General features: G+C 45.6%; 1 protein-coding gene and 1 long non-coding RNA gene across 3 annotated transcripts in view; one reads left to right on the top strand and one right to left on the bottom strand.

Moving 5' to 3' along the window:
- The window catches only part of APCDD1 (APC down-regulated 1), a 28,077-nt gene extending 13,008 nt beyond the window's left edge, over positions 1–15,069 (bottom strand). Inside the window, exons 1-4 of one of the 2 annotated variants that reach the window (XM_059706645.1) lie at positions 14,455–15,067; positions 13,854–13,919; positions 3,329–3,512; positions 328–859 (exon numbers count right to left, since the gene is read on the bottom strand). In XM_059706645.1, coding sequence (XP_059562628.1) covers positions 328–859; positions 3,329–3,408 — 612 coding nt within the window. In that variant the 5' untranslated portion in view covers positions 3,409–3,512; positions 13,854–13,919; positions 14,455–15,067. Of the gene's footprint in view, positions 1–327; positions 860–3,328; positions 3,513–13,853; positions 13,920–14,454 lie in introns of both variants that reach the window. The other variant, XM_059706644.1, reaches the window with a different exon arrangement.
- Positions 15,070–15,852: 783 nt separating this feature from the next.
- On the top strand, positions 15,853–16,668 carry LOC132239037 (uncharacterized). Its single transcript, XR_009453963.1, has 3 exons — positions 15,853–15,984; positions 16,092–16,175; positions 16,308–16,668. It is a non-coding gene; the product is annotated as an uncharacterized LOC132239037 (long non-coding RNA).
- The last annotated feature ends 2,087 nt before the right edge of the window (positions 16,669–18,755 follow it).

Below are 18,755 nucleotides of genomic sequence, written 5' to 3'. Positions count from 1 at the left end.
TGAGAGGAGCCTCGGGAATTTTCTAGGACAACCACCCAAGACCCTACCACACCCCCAACCCTAGAACTACCACCCACATCAAATACAAAAACCGAGGCCCCAGATCACAGAGCACATTGGTGGCTGACCCAGGTCTCCTGACACTGGCTATGGGTCCCTGTCCCAGAAGTCCTCCGAGACTCCTCTCACCTCCCGCCACTACCTCCCTCATGACTCAGCTCTCTCTCTCTCTGTCATGGGGTCCCTCCGACCCCAGGGACACAACATGCCTTTAGGTCCCTCATTTTACTTCACTGCAGGGCCCTGAGGTAGTCAGCATCGGGGTACCTTCGCGTTCTGCAGGGGGGGCTGGTAGCTGGACGGCCGGTAGAACGTCCTCTGGGCGGCATCGGTGTGGATGTCGCCAAGGAAGAGCTCCTCCACCAGGCGGTCCAGGTGGTGCTGCAGGTACTGCTTCTCCACGCGGAGGAGCTGCAGCTCGTGCATGGCGAAGTTCACGGCCCTGGTGCACTCGCAGCCGTCCTCCTCCTGCAGCAGGTCGTAGGGCACGTCCTGCACCCAGGCCCCTCCGGAGGGGACGAAGCCGGGGCACGTGCGGTTCACCAGCTGGCTGAGCCTCTCGGCCACCGCCTCCGTGTGGGAGATGACCTGCACGCTGTGCAGCTGGTAGTCGGCCTCCGTGCCCCCGCGGATGATCCAGGAGGCCTGGCGCAGGCGGATCTTGCCTCGGATGATGAGCGTGTAGGTGGGGCTGGTGCAGCGGTTGCCGCCATAGTAGAACTGGTAGGCCTTGAAGGTGTTATTGTGGTAGAATCTGTAAGACCTTGTGATGAACTCTGGGCCCGACCTCACCTCACAGCTGAAGAAGAAAAGAGAAAGAAAGACTTTATTTAAGCCCAAAGGCACGAGGTGGAGATTGATTATAGTGTTAAGATTCATTATAGTGTTACAGTGATAATAACAAAATGCTTACACTATTCTAAGTCCTGTATACGTACCAGTTCACAGAATCCTCACAATAACCTATGAGTTAGGTAGGTATTATTATTGCCCATATTTTACAGATGGGGAAACAGAGGCACAAGTGATTAAGAAGCAGGGCCAGGGTCCCATAACCAGCCAGCATCAGAGCCACAGGGTGGCCCAGAGCAGTCCAGCCCCAGTGCTATGCGTCTAATCGCTCTACAGCAGAAAGCCTCTGTTTCACTTTATGAACAAGCCAGGAGAGCAGAAACCTGCCATCAGCAGTTCCACCCATGGGCCTAACTGACAGCGAAATGTCTCCCTCACTGGTAGGAAGAAAGAAAAGTAGTATATTTCTGGCTGATAAAAGGAGTTCCCTTTGCGAGTTCAGAAATGCCTGATTTCCCGACAACTTCTGCTTCATGGAGCTTGTCTACAGCAGGCAGGGGCTCGATGTCCATTGTCCTGAAATTAAATCTCCTCTTGGGGAGGCGTCACTTAAAGGCAATCAGAAATCCACCCTCCCAGCCAGTCAAAATCAATCCCCCCCACCTAGAAAAATAAAGAGGCAATTAGTAAAATAAAGCTAACATAACAAAAGCAATAAAAGTTCCTTCTGTTTTGCGCGGTTGACAACAAAGTGTATTTTGCTGTAGCAGGAGATAAATGCTAGATTCCTAGGCCAGAAATACTTGGACTGGGTCAACAGGAGCACAAACAGCTCAGAAGGTTTTAACCTAGGTATGTTTCTCCCCCATAGAAAGAGAAGTTAAATGTGAGCTGCGATTAACATCCATTGAGGCTGAGCTAAGAAGATCACTTACTTTTAATATTTTATTCAAGCACTGATCATCTGCTGATTTGGCCTCTGGAGTTCAGCACATGTCAAGTCTATCCACCTCTCTGTCCGCCCCACCGCCATCCTTAACCTACGCCTCCTTCATCTCTAGCGGGAACTGTTGCAAGTCTTTTCATTGGTCATCCCCAAGTCATGCTTTCTACCATCCAAGTGCCACACGGCAGCCAGAGTGCCAGAGCTGAATCATGTCTGAAGCATGGCCCTTGTTGAAAACATATCCATGACTTTTCATTCTCTTAGATTAAAAGCTAAACTCACAGAGGAACCCTGGCTTCGAGGTGCCCTGGGAGCTGAACCCGCCCTCCCGGGCAGCCTCTTTTGGAGCTGTTCTCCTTGGTGTATACACCCCAGCCCAGGGCTCTGCACCAGGGGTTTCTCCACCCAGGCTTTGCTAGTTCTTCCAGATGGAAAGCCCCTCCCCTAGTCTTTGCATAGCCAACCACATCTTAGCTCAAGTGTCCTCTTCTTTGCTAACCTTTTCTGACCCCACCCTGTCCCAAAATAGGGCCCCTGGTAGTCTCCTGTAGCACCTGTTGTTTTTTTCCCCCCTCATCATAGTACTTCTTTGTGTGTTTATTTGTAAAATTCCTGAAGACAGGGACCATGTTTATTGTGTTCACTGTTATAAACACAAAATCTAGAATAATACTTGGCACACAGTTATTATTTGTATACTCAGCAAATATTTGTTAAATAAAACAATAAATTATTTAAAAAGGACATCACAGTAACATTGTTTGTGCAAATATTTATCATGTACTTATTTTGAGAAACTCCATTTTTTTATGGAAAAAAGCCTCTGGGTCTTCATCATCTTATAAAATTCCTTTTCCTTCTGCATATTTATTTGATCCCTCCCCAAGGTACCCAGAGGCTGCAGGGGAGAAGTGATCAGATCCCAGAGTTAGCCTTGTTAATTCTCAACAATTTAATGGGTAGGAGAAAAACTGCAGGTCTGCCACTAGGCTATTTTTAAAAGCTCTAATGGAAGATAAGCCAGAGCTCAAACTGGGATAAATCTCAGCTCCGCAGCCTCGAAAAGAATCCAAGAACTACAGCCTGCCTAGTAGAGGTAGCTTGAGAACCTTTTAACTTACTCTTAGAACCCTAAAGCCACATATTAAATTACCAGAATATGGCTGGAATATTTAGACCATCAGAAACTTGCAAGTCATGTTTCAGGGTTGGGGAAACACAGACTCCTAATTTCACTTGCTAATGGTTTCTTTTTATACAGGAGTGGTCCCACAGATTCAGTAAACAAGGACCTATTCACTCACACCCTGTGGTGCAATATCATCTCTGCTTTAGCTGCGATTTCTACAGTACTCAGCTCTGTTTCTTTACCAACCAGAATTTCAAAGCGTTGTTTGGCTCTTAGAAGTTAGACAACACCTGAATCATCATACATTATATAAAGCCTATGTGCATCTGAGTCCGAGAAGCCCTAAGAAGGGCCTCCCACAGAAGTGTGCTCCCCGGTCCCTCCTGCCCTGGCCCTCTTACCCAGTGGACACCCAGTGGCCTTCGATCGCCGGTGGCATCTGCACAGTGATCCTTGCTCCATTGTGGAGATGTTTGAGCATGTGATGACACTGTGATTCCTTAAATGCCCTCCAGGCACTTTTCTCTAAGGATCTAGGATGTGATCTGCTATCTGGATGAAGGAGGGCAGAACCCTCTCCCAGCCCTGAAAAAGAATAGTGGGAGTTAGCGGGAAGGTGGGTAACAGCAGACACGCATCAGGCTGAAGACCCACCTCTGTGGCAGGAAAATCAATGCGGGTGGGAAACACACACCTACCCTGACCCCACCAGGCTTTATCACTGCCTCTGCTTTCAGAAATACACAGTCCAAAGTGGGAAGTGTCCTGGAGATCATTTCCCAGGTGAGAAAACAGGTCTAGGGTGATAATGAACATGGACTTGCATGAGGTCACTTGGCTAGTTCCTAACAAAGCCTGAGCTCCGATCCATGCATCTATGAAATAGCAAAAGGTCATGCATCTAAATGAGCAGTTTTGCAGTGCTGACAAACGAATGCTACTGGGGCATGTAGAGGGGAGAAACGGACATGTCCTAGAGAGGAGGAGATGAGACTGAAGGGAGATGGGACAGGAAGGGTGACATGTCAGTGGCACGTTTAGGTGAGGAAGGGAAAGAGTGAGGAGACCAGCCTCAGTGAAAAGGGAATTTTGATGGAATGGAAAAAGGCCCATGGAACAACTCCCAAAACTTCTAATTGTGATCTGCTCCCTCATGTGGCTCCCATCTGCTCGCATCAGGGCCTGTGTCTTCTGGTTTCTCAGTCTCCAAATGGATGCCTTATCAGTGGAGCAAGTCATATACCTGCCCCACAATGGAGGCATGACATTTCCCCCAATATCCTCCAAGTCCAGCCCCTCCTCACCCCCACAAAGTCGGTGACTAGATACACAATATAGAGTTTAAAATTGAGAGTGATTACAAGAAGGCTGCACATTTTTTATTTCCCAGGGGTAAAGGAATACTAGGCCTAAGTTCATCTGCAGTATAACTAGTTTATCCTACAAACAGTAGTAAATTCTCACCAGTCTAGTGTTGAGAATAAAGCAATGAAAACAAATGGAATTATAATCTGAAAGCCTACTGTTTCCTTTGAGATTCACTACTGACGTAATTAACAAGTCGATAGGTCTTTATTATGTATCTACTACATTTTCAGCACTATGTTAGCTAGACATACATACAAAAATAAAATTTATGCCAAAACCGGTTTGGCTCAGTGGATAGAGCATCGGCCTGCGGGCTAAAAGGTCCCAGGTTCGATTCCGGTCAAGGGCATGTACCTGGGTTGCGGGCACATCCCCAGTAGGAGATATGCTGGAGGCAGCTGATCGATGTTTCTCTCTCATCGATGTTTCTAACTCTCTATCTCTCTCCCTTCCTCTCTGTAAAAAATCAATAAAATATATTTAAAAAAAGTAAAAATAAAATAAAATTTAAATATATGCAAAATAGATGAAATGCATCCATTAGCATGCTACCTATGAGTAGGCAATTATATACAACTGAATAATTTCAAAAAGTAACCATGGTTTATCACAGATATTTTGAAAATGAAAAGTTAGACCCAGAATACAGCGATTTATACCAACATGATGAAAATCTACTAGAGAAACTCAGACCTACAGGTTGATAACATGCAAACATTTATAAAATATGCAGAAATTTGCCAAGATTCAGAAGGTTGATCAGAGTGTTAACTTCTATCGAAGGTCTTTTGAAAAGTCTCACATCGAAAGGTCTGAGAAGACAAGTCTACACAGGGGCAATCTTGGGTTCTTCCTCTGAGTAAAATGCTCCCCTGGGATGCAACAGCAGCCTCGACTGTTCTCACAGAGCTTAAATGAAGTGAAAGGCAACGAGGCAAAGACACTATGGGTATGATTCAACTAAATGAAGATTGTAAAAGGAGATTGGAAAACCACATGATGGTAAGGACCCTGCCCCTTCAGTTGTTGAGCTGTGGCACTGTACCAGGTGGAAATCCAGGGATGAACTATTCGCCATCCTACCATGGGCTGCTGTCCATACTGTGTCTTCTGAACAAGTATTTATCATGATTTCTAATGTGATCCCTATTTGCCTGACACCTGTGTGGATCTCTCAATTAGCTCTGAACTAGAGAGAAAGACACAACTTACTGGACCTCCACCAACCCCAAATAATTATCTTGATGATAGGAACCATTTCCTGAATTCCTTGTTAGGAAGTCAAGAAATAAAACATAGTACAACATGCTGTCTGGTAATCAATTATGATACAGCTAACAAAGTAGATTTGAATTCAAGTCATGAGGCACTGGGAGTTGAGGAAGGTTCTCCTTTAAATATGACACTAAACATTCAGTAAAGATGCCATCAACTCACTATCAACCAAGCTATGTGCTAAAAACTTGATTTGTAAAACCCTTTAAACCCTGAAAATGTCTTCCTATGAAGATAAAAAGCCTGGAGGATAGTGGATATGCGTGAAATCTCCAGAGCTAGGCTGCTTGAGTTAAAAACTGGATGTGCCACTTAACGGATTTCATCCAACCCAAGACTTCAATGATTGTTAAGATACACCATTATTTTATTACAAGGCAAAAGCACTTGTGTTTAAATGATGACATGCTGCCTTGACAGTCTTTAGCTATCCATGAATCATGCACAGCAGCCTCTGGTTGCTTTGACGTTTCTTTTACCTATTCAAAAAGATGTGGCAATCTCCTGCCTTTATTGCATTGCGTCATATGTAACAGGTAATTCCTTTGCTGTGCACCTATCTCAATAACACAACACAAACACATCCTCATCTTTCTGTTGATGTCTCTCTTTCTAAGCAAGTGATTGTTTCCCTGTGAGGAGATACTGAATTGAAGTTCTTTCTCCAGTGATCAATATTTGCTTCACTAATGTCAAACAGCACTCCACTGCTCGGTCAAGAGGCCCGTCTTCCCTGGCTGCTGTGGCTCAGTTGGTTGGAGCAATGTCCCATGAACTGAAGGGTCACAGTTTCAATTCCCAGTCAGGACACATAGCCACGCTGTGGGTTTGATCCCCAGTCCAGGAGTGTACAGGAGGCAACATATCCTCAGGTAAGGATTTAAAAAAAGAGGCCTGTCTGATTTTCACAGTGAGTAATTTTTCTTCTGTGCCGAGAGTGTAATTTATAAGAATTATGGAGGAAAAAGAGACAGCATGCTTGGCTCAAATGTTTACTCTATTTTCAAAACCAGCCTATTTGCCACTAAACTCAAGATACAGGGTACCAGGGATGCACATAAAGGAAGTGAGCGATGTAATGACATCTGTGCATCTGATGAGCAGCTGTGTCCAGGCAAAGACAGTGTCATCCTCTCATAACTGCCGTCTGCAGGCTAACAAAGACTGAAGCCTCACTGACCTTAAGATATACACCCATTGCAAAGATCTTCAAATATATATATTACTACTGATGAAACATACTGTTAGCGCTGTGACCTGAAATTAACCTCTCAGCTTCAATCTGCTCACCTGCAAAGAGGGGATGACACTACTCATCTCTTAGAGTTGGTTTCTTTTCTTTAACACAGGGCCTGGCACAAAGTTCTCATTAAATGTTAGCTGTTGTAATTTTAAATAATAATTAGGCTCTTAGACCGCTCTCAAAAAGTCCTTCCTAGCTAACAGTACAGGTAAAATGACGGTAGAAGTCATCCAGAGGCAGGCTCACTCTGAGCTCTAGGAAGGACAGAGTGCTCAGAGTAAAGACACAGCGCTCTCAGGCACAGTTAACTGATGCAGAAGAGGGTAGAACCCAAAGTGCTGGTTTCTGTGGTTGTTGACAAGTTCCACTCAGTTTAACAAATACCTGTTCACTGTTACTCAACATATTTTAGAGGCCGGAAGCATAAAGGAGAATAAAGGTAAGTTTTTCTGACCTTGAAGCTCTTAAGGTCTCACTGGCCTAGATGTCAGAGAACAAGGGTAGAGATGATGAAGGAGGCTCTGGCTAATCACAATATTTGGTTGTTGAAAATTCTGTCATTGTATGTTGAATGCAGTTGACAAGATGATCTTTCTCAGATGACTCAGGTTCTTAAAGTGGCTCAAGGTCACTAGGAACATCACTGCCCATAGGACAGAACTTGAGATACAGAGGTACTGGAGTGAACAGGGTAACAGCTCTGTTTAAGTCATGAAGGGGTTCCCCGCCCCAGGCTTGTTTTTCTTATAAGACAAGAGTGATAAAGCCTATTATTTGAGGATTCTAGATGTTTTGGTTAATTGAAAAGACTAATTAATTGGGTTCCCGTTAAGATTTTGCTGTAAATTAATCCAAGGAAAAAAGTTTCTCTAAGAATTAAACAACAACCATAAAGTAAGAAAGTAGCTGTGAGTTTTCAGTCTTCAAGGTAGCTTTGGATTAAATCATCTGATATGTGCCCTTTTTTCTGTATAAAGCAATAATTATAATAATGGTGATAACTAAAGTTTGTAAACACTTTAAATCCACATTATGCATATTTTGTCTCAATTGTCAAATGATAGTTACTATACAGGTAAAGAAAAGAGTAAGTAGAGGACCACATTTTACTGTTAAGTGTTTCATAAAGAGCTAGCCCATGATACCAACTACACAGGAAGCTCTCCTTAGCACTGTTCCCAGTCCAGTGGAATTGGGAATCAGGAGATTATCAGAATGCTTCACTACAGAATGGTCTCCAGCTTCAGGGTCCATGACCTGGGCCCAGAAGAAGTTATAATGTACCACAAATAATATGACAAGTGTAGGAGAAAAAAGTAGACTCTGGAAGGAAATTGTTCACCTGTTGAAAACAAATTAATTCTTGAAGACTTCAGGGTACAATTTTATAGAGTACCACTTCCAGAGAACTGAATGAGATCCTGGGGTTCTGGAGTGTTTATTCATGTGCACACATGTGTGCACCTGTGTGTGTGTGTTCGTGCATGTATGTATATATCATGAGTGATTTACTCCCAAGGAATAAATTACTCCACAACAATAATCCTAAATGACTGTAGAATGATCTTAATTGCAATAGCCTACTCTTCTGAGAGTGAAAAATCCCAATGCTATCCAATAAAACAAACAAACAGATTTCCTGAAAGAAAGGAAGCTTAGGGTTGACCATTTCTGCAGAGATTTACACCTAAATACAAAGCCTGTGTGACCGGCTAACTGAATTGGTCAGATTATGCATTCTGAGCATTCTAAGGACTGCTCAGCAGTTTTCACAGGGGCAAAGATAGGGCTTCTACTATAGTCATCCGCAGCGAAGCTTATTCCTAAACCCATGGTGCCCTCAAGAGCAACCCAGGCCACTGATGGGACCACACAGAAGGGTGAAGGGGTGCAGTGACTGCTTGCCTTTTGAAAGTCAATATTCATACATTCAATAAAGAGTTGAGAGACTTCTATGTGTGAGGTTATCTTTTAGGCATGGACCATTGTTTCTTACATGGGAGAGGAAAAGTACAGACAGTATATTCCAGATCCACATTCCCAATTTTTCTAGATATGTTCTTTAGTTTTTCACCTGTCTATCTAGATTAGAACCAAAAGTTCCAAACCAGGTTACACACAATGAAATGTAAAATTAGTTGGGAAGGAAACAATTTCCAAGCTCACGTTGGAAACTAACCTTTGATCAGATTAGTGTCTATATATGTACTTCAATGCTTACAAAAACAACTAAAAAGGCTAAATAAGTATAATATCAAAATAATAACAATGGTTGTCTCTTGGTAGAGGGTTTTAAATGATTATTTTCTAGCTCACTTTGCATGTTTCTGTATTTTATATAATGTGACATGCAGTCCTTTGATAATCAGAGTGAGAAAATATTCTCAAGTTAGAACCGGTGTGATACCTCAAAACTTGAAGCAGATAAAATGAGACTGATTAGATTAAATGCAGGTAATTACTTAGCCATGAAATTGCCCTGCCCAATTAAATAAGCAGTCATTACAGTAAATGTGTGCTTTGAAGTGAATACTGCTAGATAAACTCCAGCACAGCTTTTCATGTTTGGGAATAAAAGCATGTATGTATCACAGACTTAATAGATTATACTACCATATGGGTACCTGTGCTTAACAAGCTCTTGTTTTTACTTCCATTATTTTTTTTAGATTGAAGCAAAGAGAGCTGGTTTTGCAATCTTTAAAACTTCATATCTAAAAGAGAAGTATAATGAAGTCAAGATTTCAAATTCCTGGCTCCGTTTGACTTTAGTTGAACATGAGATAATTTTCTACGTCTTTTTCTTCTGATGCCATGGTCCCCAGGCTAGATATCAGGGTTGAGCCATCAATTGCTAAATTTATGTTTTGGGGTCTGTAGCTCACTACTGCTGCCACACCCATGCTCTTCAGCACAGTTGTGTGCATATGGTGTGCGTGTATGCGCGTGAGTGTGTATGTGTGTGTGTGTGTGTGTGTGTGTGTGTGTGTGTGTGTGTGTGGTGTGCTGGGACTCCCAGCGGGGGGGAGGGGAGGTTGCAGTCAATGGTAGCGCCATCCTCCCAGCTCTGGGGCTCTGCAATAAGCTTTTCTTCCTCACCCCTAGATATTCTGCAGGACTCTTCAGGAAAGGGGGACTGCTCCTCCTCACAACTCCTGTCCCTAGCAAGCAGTGACACCTGGCACATAGTAGGGTATCTGAACCATCTGGAAAACCTTAGAGAACAGAATACCATTAATTATTCTGGAGTGACATCATATCCCTTTTCTACCTAGATACCTATCATGTGACTTTCCAGGATAATTTTATTCCGCGATTGAAGAGAACTGAACGACCTATACATATAAAATCTTGACAGAGTGAGAAGTCACAATTGGACGATGATAGCAGGTTTTTTATTAAAGTTTCCTCTGTAATCACTTCGACTCTATAGGCAAAGTCTATTGACAGGTCCTGCTACGTAGCTTTCAGTAGAGGTATATAATCACTAATCTATCATTTTATGTTTCTATTCCTAAACACTTTAGGCTTTTCTTTATACTGTCCCTAAACAGTATGCAATTACACATGTTTAGTTCTTTTATCATTTAGGTAGAAAAAGAATGAATATGGTAGCAGGCCAGTGTGGCTCAGTTGATTGAATGCTGTCCTATGTGCCAGGGGGTCGCTGGTTCAATTCCGGTCAGGGCACATACCCAGGTTTCGGGCTCAATCCCCAGTGGGGGGTGTGCAGGAGGCAGCCATTCACCGTTTCTCTCTCATCAATATTTCTCTCTCTCCCTCTCCCTTCCTCTCTCTATAAAATCAATAAAAACATTTTTTTTTAAAGAATGAACATGGTGGCCCTGATCGGTTTGGCTCAGTGGATAGAGCGTCGGCCTGCGGACCAAAAGGTCCCAAGTTCGATTCCGGTCAAGGGCATATACCTTGGTTGCGGGCACATCCTGACTAGGGAGTGTGCAGGAGGCAGCTGATTGATGTTCCTCTCTCATCAATGTTTCTAACTCTCTATTCCTCTCCCTTCCTCTCTGTAAAAAAATCAATAAAATATATATATTTTTAAAAGAATGAACATGGCGATTATAGATCTGCTTCACCATATGTTTGAAGCAAGTCAATTTATTTCACAAGATAATATTTAACATCTGTCTAAGAATATTGCCCTGCTATGAACAGATGAGTCATATTCCTTTTTAACATTTTCGTTTTATGACTAAGGGGGGAAAGGAGCAGAAAAGACAATGTTTTCTTGTTTACAAGAACTATCTACAGTAAAATGGCATTTCTAAGATTCTTTTTTTACCCTATTTAAAATATTTCCTCACATTTTGTTTATTAAGCTATCATTTGTTAATATATAGTTTTTAAAAATTTTTGAAAGAATATATGCTTGAATAAAAGGGAATAGCTAGAAAATGCCTTCACCTTTCAGAAAAGTCAATGAATTTTACAAAAAGTAAACAGCAGTGGGGAATAAGAACATCTCTGTCAACATCAGCGCCAAAACTTAAAATCAAAGAGAATTATCACTTTGCTCTACATTAAAGCACCATTTATTCTGGAATACCTCATGCTAATCGGTGTTTTTGGAAGGGAATGATTTTTGTGGCTTTTCATCTAAGCAACGAAAACAGTGATAATGGACATCTTCCAGCTGCATACCTTCACGACAGCCAATAGGTTTTATTTGGATTAAGAAATGCAATTGTTTTTAGAAGTTGAGGGAGAGGAAAGTAACACTGACATGTATACTTTTATGCCATCAAATTTGGAACTTGAGTTTGCACTACATTTCCAGTTTAAAAAAAAAAAAAACCAGCAAAAATAAACCATGGACTCTAGTCTTACCAGAGCTTAACTTTCTCACTAATAGGACCTAAAGGTGACTTATAACTTGCAATTAGTTGAAATAAAAGTAACCAAAAAAATGAAAATTGGATGCCAAATCTAATAGTATCCTCACACAGAATCTTCATGAAGGCCTGTGTACTTTTTAATCATACTAATGTGACTTATCGTGTAACAATGTCTAATGATGTCTAAAACTAAATTTATTAATGTTTGTCACAGTACATTTATAATCACAGAAATATGTTTTTACCTACTAATCACTACCATTAATAGACAAATGGTGTCTCATGGTTAGCAAAATAAAATGCTTATTTATCAGGAAGAAATCATTAAGCCATTCTAAGGAGAGTTCTAATTTCTTCAGACTTAGAATGTCTACTAAAATATGTGATCAAGCACCATCTGTTACTACAGAATTTTAAGTGCTTGCAAAACCCCTAACTACAGTACGACAGAGCCATTCTCTTAGGTTAGGCTGATTAATACCCACTTTTGGTCAAAACTACTTCAAATCAGGCAAAAAAAAAAAAGGGGGGGGGAGAATACCCAATTCTTTCCTGGTGTTTTCCTTTATCCTAATGAATTATGACACGCCTTTCTTAAGTCCTGAGGATTTATACACTGAACAACTACCCCGTTTATCTTCTTCCCTAGAGTTGGACATTCTCTGCAGGATCTAAGTAGATCCTTTGGGGGACTTCAATGTTAATAACTTTGTCACTGCAGATTCACTTTTAAATGGGATAACTTTTTGTAGGGTTATCCATGTCATCCAATTACACTTTGCAAACCTTTGTTTTTTAATCTTTTATCCTCTTTGTCATACACACACATGCACATAGTGTGAACACATGTATGCACATAGCATGAGCACACGTGTGCATACACACACAGGGTCTGGCCCCACAGTCCTCCAGAGTCTGGAGTTCAGCCTGTTCTTCCAGCATGGGGCACAGCTGGGTCTGGGTAATCCCTGATCCCAAGGATTCAAGCCAACTCAGATTCGAATCTGGAGATTTGGGGCTATCCCCAGACCTCCCTATGGACATACTTGGGCTCTTGTTACCTGCCAGCTATTAAAATCCCAGCTGGGTGGAGTGGGGTCGGAAGTATAATTACAACCCCCACCTCTCAGAGGAGGGAGAACAAGATCAGAATGAACTGGCCCAGGTTGCATCTCTGAGGATGGCTTTTGTACTCCAAAAGTCAATGTTTCATGCAAAAAATAAAAAAAAATCTGTTTTTGACAAATGTTAAGTAATTTTTCATTTTAAAGTCATTTCACCATACTATCTCTTTTCTTCACAGATATTACAACAGATTTTTAAAAAGAGAACAGTTTTCTCTGTTTCATCTCCCTCACCCTCTTTTTTCCTGGTGTGTGTGGCAGCTGCTGTTTGATCTGTTCATTGGCTCTGATTTGTTTCATGTTTCAGCCAAAGATGAAAACTACTCTGTAATTCTAAGCAGATGGGCCTAGGAGTGCAACCCTATAATTATACCTTCTCTCTTTGGCCCTCGAATTGCAAGCCTACCATCCTGACTTTTAAAGTCTGGGAATCACTAGAGTTCAGAAGACACCTTGGCAATCAAGCAGGTCTGGCCCAGCCCAACCTGTTTGCAAGGCCTGTGGAGCTGCACTGCCCACGCACCCTGCCCAAAGCAGGGCTATAGAAAAATGAAACAAAACAAAACACAGCCAGGTACAGCCTGCAGGTTAACCATCTAGGTCTTCTAGGGTGGGCACAGCCTGCTGGGCAGCGCTCCCTACAATGCATTCTGCAGCTCCATCCACTGTGGGTCCCGCTCAGAAATGTTGTGTCCTGGCGGGTGCGGATGGGATGTGATCTGCGGAGGTTTGGGGTGGTCGTGGTAGGTACTGGGGACGGAGAGCCGCGCTCCTGCTGGAGACGCTGGACTGAACAGTCAGGTGTCCCCTTTGAGGAAAGTTGGCCGCCACTGCCTGTCCTAATGGTCAACACCATTCTAGCACAAAATCTGCCTTGGCGACTCCCAGGCAATCGTGTTCTTTTTCTCAGAGCAATTCCTGGAACGCTTTTAAGGCGCTGATGATCTCTGGGTAAGAGTTTACTAAAGCTCCTGAGAAAAAGGTGGCACATGAAGCACAGAAACAAAACGATCAAGCCAGGGCACCAGGGAAAAAGGGAGTCAGGTTCCGGGGAACTTACTAGACTGGTTTCCAGGATCACAGCTTGGCTATCAGAAGTCCTCTGCGCCTTGAAGCTGCGTCCAGTCTGCTTGGGAGAGAACCCCATGGCCACCCTTTCAAAAACACACGAGTCCTAGCAAGGGGCCCAGAAACACCGCGCGCGAGCTGTTTTCCTGCTTAAATAATCCCAGTTTCTCTTTACAGTCCCATAAAAGCGTGGGCCCCATCAAGAGCCCCTCCGGCACTGACACTTCGGGAACGAGATCGCGGAGCCTGCGATTTGGTGACATCTACAGCTTGAAAATCCAACAGTGGATAAAAGTTTCCCCCAGGACTTGGGGCAACCGCTTCAGGAGATGAAAGTCCCGCGTGGGAGGCACTGCGCCCTTCCAGAAAGAACGCTCCAGCCGCCCGGGGGCTCTGGGCGCTGCGAGCGGAGAGGGGCGCGCAGCCTAGAAAACGGGGTGAGGAGGGAGCAGGGCTGCGCTTGGCTGGCGCGGGGACGGGGAGCTGCCGCGATGGAGACAGGCTCCGCGGGACGATTTCTGCGGCTCGCGGGGCTCCCACCCTCGGGCTCCACCGGGCCATCAGTCGCCACCCGCCTCCTCCCCGACACTCACCGTGGAGCAGCAGGGCCGGGAACAGGTAGGTGAGCAGGAGGCGGCACGGACAGGACATCTCCAGTCCTCCTCCGGGACCTCCGGCGCGCGCCGAACCGCTCGAGCCGCTAGGCGTCCGGGGCCCCTGCTCCCCGGGACCCGCCGCGGCGCCGCGCGCGCTCAGCCCTCGCGCCTCCAGCCCGGGAAGACCGTGAGCGGGGCGAGTGCTCCGGCGCGGGGGCACCGGGGCGGCTCCGCTCCTCGGCCCCAGCCTGCGAGCGGCCGGGCCAGGCCCGCGATCAGGCGGCCGCGGCGCGGGGCCCCATACCTGGGGGGCGCGGCGCGGGGGCTGCGGGGCGCGCGCTCCCTCGGCGCCGGCGGGCCCCGCGCGCCCGGCCCGACCGTCTCCGCGCTCCGGGTCTCTCCGCGCCCGGCCCCGCCGCGTCCCGCCCCGGCCGCCGCTGCAGCGCGCGCCTCTCGGAGCTGCCCGGGCCGCCACTGCCGCCGCAGCTGCAGCGCCTCTTCATATTTCCCGAGCGCCGCCGGCGGGGCGGCCGGGCCGCGGGGCGGAGGAGGGGCCGGGGGAGGGGTCGGGAGGCGACGGGGGAGGCGACGCCGCGCCACCGCCCCCTGGGCCGCCGCGGGGGGATGGGGGCGCGGAGACTTGAAAAGGCGCGTCGGGCACCGCCTCTCCCTCCTCCCGCCTCCCTCTCCAACCTCCTCCCTCCACCCCGCTCCCCCTCTCTCATCTTCTCCTCTCCCCTCCTTCTTCTCTTTTGCCTCTTCTCCTCCCGCGCTCCTCCTCCCAATCCAAGGCCTCCTACTTCCCTCCGCCCCCCCCCCTTTCCCTCACCCTCCTCATTCCCAACCCCTCTTCTCCCGAAAGTGCCCCTCTCCTGCCCCCTGGCTCTGCGCAACCCTTTCCCTCCTCTTCCCCAGCTGCCCACTCCTGGGGGCTTCCTTCTGCGAAGGGCTGACAGCCCTTGGCCCCGCCTGAAAGGGGGAAAATGTGCCCTTCATCCCCCCCCCCCCCCCCCGCCTCTACTGCGGGAAGCTTGGGACCCTTTCTGTTCCCTCAACAAGGGTGGGCGCACCACCTGTGAAAGGTGCTCCAAAGGGGGGGGGGCGGGGCTGGGAGTCTCAAGTGGGGTCTGAGAAAAGTTGGGTTGCAAAGAAAGGTTGAGAGAGAGAGAGAGAGAGAGAGAGAGAGAGAGAGAGAGAGAGAGAGAGAAGAGGAAGAAGAGGAAGAAGAAGAAGAAGAAGAAGAAGAAGAAGAAGAAGAAGAAGAAGAAGAAGAAGAAGAAGAAGAAGAAGAGAAGTAAGAGGAGGAGGAAAAGGAAGAGGAGGAAGAGGAGGAGGAGGAGGAGGAGGAGGAGGAGGAGGAGGAGGAGGAGGAGGAGGAGGAGGAGGAGGAGGAGGAGGAGGAGGAGGAAGAAGAAGAAGAAGAAGAGATTAAAGAGAAGAGTTGAGTCCTGGACAGTTGCTCAGGGTGGGGATGCCGGGCTCCCTCAGTAAGGCAGCGCTTGTTTTAACTGAAAATCCCCGTCACAGGTTAGTGCCTGGGCTCGGGGTGAGCAGGGAGCCCTGTCACAGGTCCCAGCCTGTGAAGGGAATGGTGTAGGCAGCAGGAGCCCATTCTGTTTTCCTCCCCCTTCCAGAGGCAGAGGACTTGTTGAAACACGGGAGAAATCTCAGAGAGAGACTCCCTGTCAGTCCCCGGAAAGGGCACCCAGGCCCCTTCTGTGAGTAGTCCTCTCTTCCGGGCCAACTCTGGCTTTTTATTTACGTTCTGTGGGGTCTAAGGGTGTGTTCAATTTTGCATTGGCTCTTAAGTCCCAAAGGCAGAAACGACTTCCACTCTCTTCCTTCCCCAGGGCACGGGAAAGCTGCTTTCTGCAAACAGGGCTCCCCTGTTGGGCTGAATTGTCTGGGACTCTGATTTATCCGGAGGTCTCTCCCTTGAAGGTCCCCAGCCATTCTAGGACTCCAGGAGCAGGTTTACTCCTGGGCAAATGTCACCTCCTCCTCACACTTAGGTGAGGCCATGGGACCACATGGAACCAAGAGAATACTTTTTGACTCAACTGTGCTGGTGTTTTCATAAATAAAGCACTTAAAAAAGAATGCCTGACTTTCTAAGAGACTGCTCTGCCCCTTAGAACAATGTAATAATTAAACCCCTTACGCTTCAGAGTTTCAAAACTAGTCAGACCTTAACATCAGTGTGAAACTTAGTAAAATAGATGTGAAAGTTTCCACTTTTACTTTACTTTTCTTTCTTTCTTTTTTTTTTTCCTGAGAAAGCCATGGATCTTTTGATGTGATGGAGCTGATACTGTTTGTGCTTTAATTTTTACCACCATCATTATCACCTTTCCATCTTTAATATGAAGGATCATAACTCATACCACCTGCCTAGCTCACAAGGATGCTGTGAGGATTGAAGTGCCACAGTGTTGGCAAATCTTGAAGATGAAAGACTCCCTGCCTGTGAATAAAGGGAAGATTGTCATCATAATGCCTGTGAGCAGGAGCACTCCTTTGACTTGGCCTTGCTCTGCAGGCATCTCTCTGGGTCAGCTTTGTCCTTCATTGCTTCATGGTCTCTCTTGCTTGTATCTGTTACTGGGTTTGGGTAGCAGGTGATGACTTGTGGGTTTGAATGTTGCCCAAGGGTCAGTCAAATTTAACGCAGGAACTTGATTTCCTCAAGAGTGTTGGGCAATTGAAAATGATGTAAACAGCATCTTCGGCGGCTTAAGCAGAACATGAGCCTTGTCACCAAGCACACAGCTAGGCAGTGTCTGACTTTTCTAGGTCTTTTAGTCACTTGATGCCTTTTAGTCTATCAGGGAATATTTGAAAGAAGCAAACAACAGAAGAAAATGTTAGGGATGATGTGTTTATGTATAAGCAATGGGGTTGATAGTGATTAAAAATGTTAAGGTCGTTTATCACGTGTTAGCAACAATTAGATAATACATTTACTTAAATAATTATTTGATTCTGTTACTTAAAAAAAGAAGAAGAGGGAAACCAGCAGGCCAGCCATAATTTGTATCATCTTGACAGTCAAGATGATTCAATTTTTGTTTTTCCAACTGGTTTCATTGGTGTGATATAAACATAGCCAGGCTGAAATCACCAGTTTGCAATTTGTTTTGCCAGTTTATTTTCCACATGTAGTGGCGTCACATATTTAAGTTCTCGACCTTCAACATAGCATCTTGCTGGAGTTGCTGCTCCCAGATATGCCCTCATCGTCTTCTGCTTGTCTACAAGGAGCAGACTATAGCTCTAGGGTTCCCTTTCTACATTATTTTCACTTTCACTGTTAGTATACTCACTTCTGGAGGAGAATGATGGAAAAAATACAGTCTACATTTGTCTTAGAGTGAATATATGTGGCTATATGCTTAGAGTAATAGAATTGGGAGGAAGGCATTTCCAGGAAGGTGTTATGAGCTCCAACTCGGAATCCGTCCACCTGAAACCAACACAGAGAATTTTCCCAGCCCCGTGTAAGGGCCAAGCCTTGAAGCAGGAGTTTGTGTAGCCAGGCCCTGATTGTAGCCTGAGAGTCCCCGGCCAGGGCAGCTGGACAGGATTCCCGAGCAGCATCAATAAGTACGAATACTGGCACTGCTCATAAATAACTTCTGTCGCGTGGATGGGAAAGAAAAAACTCAAAGGGGCTGAGTTCTCCGCCACGCAGCACATCACAGGCTCACTTGGAGCTCCCACGGTTGTTCAGTGACCAGCTCACAAGGCCTCTCACGTGTTCACCCAGTGGTCTTTTCCCATAAGCACTGCTGATCCTAAACTACGAGCCTCTATAATGGGCTCAGTCTTTGAGTCAGAGCCGGCTCTTTGCTCTTCCACAGTCATTCTGAATCACAAGCACATTTTCCTGGGATATCTGCGCTGGGCACAGAGCTTGAGTGACGACCTCGGCTTGATTTTCTTAGGAGGGTGTCTCGATTTTTAGTGAACACAGAGTAGTGGAGAGCACAAACGCATTGTTACCCTGGGCGTCGCAAGGGCAAATGCCCTTTGAAATCTATGCTACAGTTGCGTCTCCTTGTGAAAACTGAACGGAATGTGTGCTATCATGCAGGTGATTTGGAATTTCAGAGTCCAGGCCTTCCAGGTCTTGAAGAAATGATAGCTTTAAGAAGGGTCAGAGGAATTAAGGCATTAATTTCAAATCTTGCTCAACTATGTGTATGTTTGAAAGCCTTTACCACCTCTGCATCCACAGAGGTTGGGGAGTGTCAGCAGGAATAAACAGACTTTTCTTGAAAGTTGCTAGATGTCAGTGC

The sequence above is a fragment of the Myotis daubentonii genome, chromosome 8 (genome assembly GCF_963259705.1).
Source record: "Myotis daubentonii chromosome 8, mMyoDau2.1, whole genome shotgun sequence".
Lineage (NCBI taxonomy): Eukaryota > Metazoa > Chordata > Mammalia > Chiroptera > Vespertilionidae > Myotis > Myotis daubentonii.
The sequence above is the reverse complement of the archived record's forward strand: the minus strand, read 5'-3'. Positions and strand labels throughout refer to the sequence as shown.